At 36.1% G+C, this 6000-nt stretch overlaps 1 protein-coding gene across 2 annotated transcripts in view; it reads left to right on the top strand.

Moving 5' to 3' along the window:
• Positions 1-5109, top strand: part of MON2 (MON2 homolog, regulator of endosome-to-Golgi trafficking) — a 191452-nt gene extending 186343 nt beyond the window's left edge. For both annotated transcript variants that reach the window (XM_066258887.1, XM_066258888.1), the window contains one exon: positions 4648-5109. In XM_066258887.1, the coding sequence (XP_066114984.1) occupies positions 4648-4811 (164 nt within the window). In that variant the 3' untranslated portion in view covers positions 4812-5109. The remainder of the gene's footprint in view (positions 1-4647) is intronic.
• The last annotated feature ends 891 nt before the right edge of the window (positions 5110-6000 follow it).

Raw genomic sequence — 6000 nt, forward strand, 5'->3', positions numbered from 1 at the left:
AACATCGTTCAGACTTAAATATAAATAAAACGGAAATAATGTAAGTTAATTATTCTTTCTTTGCGGACTGGTACCAAATGGCCCATGGACCAGTACTGGTCCGTGGCCTGGGGGTTTGGGACCACTGCTCTAAAGCACACTTTGAGAACCACCGGTTTACACAATGGAATACTACTTGGCCATAAAAAAGAAGGAAATCTCACTCTTTGCAACAGCAAAGGTGGACCTGAGTATTATGCTAAGTGAAAAAAGAGAAAAACAAGGACCATATGATTTCACTCATATGTGGAATCTAATGAATAAATGGACTAACAAGCAAAATAGCAACAGACTCAGAGCAGGCTGACAGCTGCTGCAGGGGCTGGCTGGCTGGGAGGGCAGGGTTGAGGAATTGAGCAAGAAAGAAAAGTGAAAAAACAGGCATGAACAACAGTGTAGTGATTATGGTATTGGGGTAGGTGCGAAAGGTACCTTAGCACATTGGTTGTTTAAGGATTTTCTAGTGGAAGAGGAGGCATTTTTTGGACTTATTTTTAGTTCAGGGGAATTTTGTTTTTATCATTTTGCATTATCTTTAAATATTTGAATAGGTCGTAAACATACACATAGTTCAAAAATATGAAACAATAATAGAGGGGAAAGTTTTTAAAGTTTTAAGATCTTTCCCCAACTCTGTAATTGCCCAGTTCTTACCTCGCTATAGCCAACCATTTTTATTAGTTTTTGAATCCTTTCATACGTTAATAATGTAAACACAAAATATATACTTCAGTATTCCCCCAGTTTTTAACAGTGAATGTGCCCCATATTCTACCTACTGTTCTGGACACTTTTTCCCACTGCATAAAATATTACTTGGTATCTTTCATATCAATATGTATAGCTTTATCATTTTTATTAATGTCTGTAGTGCCCACCAATATTTTAATTAATAACATTTCATAAAATTTTTTAGCTTCCCTGAATTTCAGATATCCCTTTTTTTTTTCTTTTTTAGAGAGAAAAAGGTCAGACAGGGATAGACAGGAAAGGAGAGAGATGAGGAGCGTCGATTATTCATTGTAGCACCTTAGTTGTTCATTGATCGCTTTCTCATGTGCCTTGATGTAGGGGGGGCTCCAGCTGAGCCAGTGACCCCTTGCTCAAGCCAGCGACCTCTGGGCTTAGGCCAAAGACCATGAGTCATTTCTATGATACTGTGTTCAAGCCGGTGACCCCATACTCAAGTTGGTGAGCCCACACTCAACCCACCAACGGCGGGATTTTGAATCTGGCAGCATTCCAGGCCAACTCTCCATCCACTGCACCACCACCTAGTCAGGCAAGATATTATCTTAAATAATGTATTTTTTAATATTTTCCTGTAATAAGCCATCAGGCAATCTAGATAGGTTTCAATATAAGCAATTTTTTTCCAGCTTTTTAATTGTGTAAAATACACACAAAATTTATCATCTTAATCGTTATTAAGTATACAGTTCAGTAGCATTAAATATATTAACAGTGTTGTGCAATCATCAGCACTGTCCATCTCTGTAATTCCTTTCAGCCTCTATCAGTAGCAAGTCTTTCTGTTTCTGTGATTTTAATTAAGTACTCTGAGTATCTCGTATAAGTTGAATCATAGAGTATTTGTGATTGGTTTATTTCCCTTAGCAGGATGTCATCAAGGTTCATCCAGATGGCAGCATATTGCCGAATTTCCTTCCTTTTAAAAAAAAAATGTATTGATTTTAGACAGAGAAAGGGAGAGAGACAGGAATATTGATCTGTTCCTATATCTTCCCTCATTGGGGATTGAACTGGCAACCACTACGCTTCAGAACAGTGGTTTAACCAACTGAGCTATCCGGCCAGGGTGCACAGTTTCTTCCTTTTAAGGCTGACTAATTTTACAGTGTATGTGTGTGTGTGAATCTCTTCAAGACCTCGCTTTCACTTCTTTTGGGTATATGTATGTAACCATATATATATACCTAGAAGTGGAATTGCTAGATCATATGGTAATTACATGTTTATTTTTTGAGAAACCACTATATTGTTTTTCCATCACAGCTATACCATGTGGTATTTCCACCAACAGTGAACAAAGGTTCCAGTTTCTCCACATTCTTACAAACACTTGTTCCTTTTTGTTTTTTATAGCCATTTTAGTGAGTATGAGGTGGTATCTTGTAGTTTTGATTTGCATTTCTCTGATGATTGGTGATGTGGAGCATCTGTTAATGTGTTTTATTGGTCTTGTGTATATCTCCTTTGGAGAAATGTCTGTTCAAGTTCTTGCATCTTTGTCTGCACCTCTGTGATCAGAAGCAGTACTCAGAGCACAGATCCCTGATATTTGGAGGGGAGGGTCCTTTTTGCCCACCTTGCCCTCCTGCATGCTATATGCAGGATTCTCCATGTGCACGGGTACCTCCACATGGCTAGGGGTGAGGCTGGTTAGCCCCTACTGTTAAGAGCTGAAACTGACCAAAATTAACTACTGTCCAGGTCTTCCTCTGGTAGTTGCAAGCCTTCAGTACCATCCAGAGTTCCATTCATAATAGTAGCATCACACAGATCCTGCCAGTGCAATTATGTTCTAGGTGGGTAGGCAGATTTTTAGTACTTCGTACTATGCTATTCTGTGGAATCCTCTCTCTGTAATCTTTTGTCAAATGATTACTGGAAAGTTTCACAGAGGACAGCAGGAGCAGACTGTTTAAAACTACTTAGACCAATGGTTTTTAAATGTTCTGTGTTTTTTTCTGTTAGCAAAACTGCTTTTACAAACGAAATCTGATATGGATTCCCGACATATAAAACAGATAAAAGCAGACCAGCTTTGGCCTAATAATTCCTCCTTAATCAATACCCATCAGCCCCACTTCCCTTTTCTTCTTCTCATTCTCACTCCAAGAAAGCCCCTATTGGGGTGGAGAAGGGATTATTAACAGGTCACCATTTCCCAGGATATGTACTATGCAGTGAATATTAATGATTAGTGATGTCAAGTAGGTATTGAATGGAAAAAATTTTCATAACCAAATTAACTTTGGAAACCCTGAATTAGATAATGTTAAATCTGTTCTTTTACTACAGGCCTTTAATAAATTCATGTGACTTATGAATCTCCAAAAGGGAAGATAATATATATATACACAACATTTGCCAGACTTACATGACCATGAATATTTTTAAAGAAGTAAGTTTGAGCCTGACCAGGCGGTGGCACAGTGGATAGAGAGTCAGCCTGGGATGCTGAGGACCCAGATTTGAATCCTGAGGTGCTGGCTTGAGTGTGGGCTTACTGGGCTTGAGCAGATCATAGACATGATCCCATAGTCTCTGGCTTGAAGTCCAGGGTCTCTGGCTTGAGCCCAAGGTCACTGGCTTGAGCAAAGGGTCACTGGCTCAGCTGGAGCCCCCTGGTCAAGGCACATATGAGAAAGCAATCAATGAACAACTAAAGTGCCGCAACTATGAGTTGATGCTTCTCTTTTCCTGTCTGTCTGTCCCTGTCTGTCTCTCTCTTCCTCTCTCTCTCTCTCACTAAAAAAGAAAAAAAAAGAAAAAAATGTTTGAGGATGCTAGTTTAAGAAATTCATTTCTTTATTCTACAGAAGAAGTTGAGATAATGAGAAATTGCATGACTTGATTAGGTATACCGAGCACTACCTTATTTCAGAAAGGTTTTTAGGCACTCAGTAAATTGGAGTGAAAAGTAAAATCAAAGCTCCTTAAGCATAGTATAGTATTCTTTCTTTTATACTACAGCATCCCTAGCTTGAGAGTTGTTCCACAAAGTGTCATATACATAACTGTCTAAAAAAAAATCTACCAGCAGGTTTTATTATGTATTATACTCTGAACAATATGCACAGTATTTATAGGAAAATAAAATGCAATATGCAATCTCAGAATATAAGGAAAGTACAAACTCATTGGGATATAACACTTTTGCCTCTTCACTAAATATCATTCAGCTTTATTCATTGTTCATGATAGTCCCTCCCCACTACAGTTTAAATCTAATAATGTAATGTACATCAGAGATTATCAAACAGTATAAGCTATGTGTGATCATTTAAAATAAAATTAATTTTAAGGACATTACAGGGAAAATCATTGAATATTTTTATATTTTTTGCACATAGCCGCATAAAAAATTGAACTGTTTTCACCCTGGCCAGATAGCTTAGTTGGTTAAAACATTGTCCTGAGCATAGAAGTTGCCAGTTCGATCCCCTGGTCAGGGAACATACAGGCACAGATCGATGTTCCTATCTCTCTCTCACTTCCTCTCACACTAAAATCAATAAAGTTTAGAAAAATTGAACTCTTTTCTAATTGTTCTTGAAATATATTCTAACTTACTTGAGTTAGCTTCCAAGGCCTTCACAAATTGCAGTACCATTTAAAGTGTATTTTATCAAATTTGTTGGTACTGATGTCTCTGTACACTGACCATATATATTTTTTCTCTCATTCTTTATTAAATATTTCAGGAAATCTTGTAAAGATTTTTAAAAGATTGTGGAATCTCCATATATTTTGGAATATTTTTCTTTGCATTATATTTAAAGGATTGTGTTTATGTTAATTGGATGATCTCTACTATTTAAAGCTAACCATTTTTGAGGTTTTATACTTTTTGCATTGCAGTTGATGGAAATACCTGGGCACAAGTAATTGCCTTATACCCAACCTTAGTAGAATGCATCACCTGCTCATCTTCAGAAGTCTGCTCTGCACTTAAAGAGGCACTAGTTCCCTTTAAGGATTTCATGCAGCCACCAGCATCCAAAGTTGAAAATGGAGATTCTTGACCAACTACAATAAATTTAAAGAAGAAATATATCTAAAGAATATTTGCTCCTCAGCAAGTCTTCTGTGAGAAGACATTTCTTACTACAAATAATTCTTGGCAGCTGTTGTTGGCCTCCTTTAAACTGTACAAGCTTACATGTCAACAGGCCACTGAATGAGTTTCGGTGCAAGCCTTTAATAAATTGAACTGGTGAGAGAGATGGTTAATACTGCAATGTACCTGTTATTATTTCTTCAATTGATTTAAAAGTGAGCTTATGTACAGTTTGTGGTGTATGTGTGTATGATGTACTTTTTTTTAAAAAAAGAAATTTCATTCAGTCACATTTATTAGGCTGGTGTTTTTGCTCCCTTTTTCAAGTACAAAAGTATACTAAAATTTTATGCAAGATGGTACTGTAACATTCCATATTATCTATAACCAGCCTTTGTAAACAAAAGGAACTGATATACTTGTGTATATAATAAATGGTACAGTTCTGTATAAAATAGTTTCATTTATTATTTAAAAATTTTAAATATTGATAATGTTGAATGCTTGATGCTGTATTTATTATTAATATAAAATCATCTGCTTACATTTTTATTTATTTGCCTTAAGCGGCAGATAGGCTCACCATATGATCATGCAGTTAGCTTAATGCTTGTTTTAAATGTAGTTGCTACTGACTATTAACCATCTGACCAGAAAAGTAATGTTAACACAACAGCAAATATGATAGTTTGTGATTTGCTGATTTTGCAACTTTGAAGTGTAGGTTATTAACTTAATACATTGAGATATATTGTAGCACTAGGACTTCATCATACCTCATTTCTTTAAATCTCTTTCCCAGCTTTCACATAAGTTTATCTGTTTTTATATTTGCTGTCTGGATTTTAAAGATTTCATATTTTATATTTCTACTGATAGCCTCCACTCCACTAACCACATTTATCACTGGTTTTGAATTATGACCCAGGCACAGTCATTTCAGATTTTCTAAAATTTTGCTTGTAAGGTTTTATTTCAGTGCTTCATTTGGTCATGTCTTCTCAAGAAGAAAAATAACTATGCTAACCCACAAATATAAAATGTTTGTGTATTCTAGAACAATGAGACGTGTATTTTTGGAGATAGAGAAGCAATTAGGTGTATAGTAAACTTTCTTTCATGGAGAAAAATGCTACTTTTATTTTACTTTCCAA

Source organism: Saccopteryx bilineata, chromosome 2 (assembly GCF_036850765.1).
Source record: "Saccopteryx bilineata isolate mSacBil1 chromosome 2, mSacBil1_pri_phased_curated, whole genome shotgun sequence".
NCBI lineage: Eukaryota > Metazoa > Chordata > Mammalia > Chiroptera > Emballonuridae > Saccopteryx > Saccopteryx bilineata.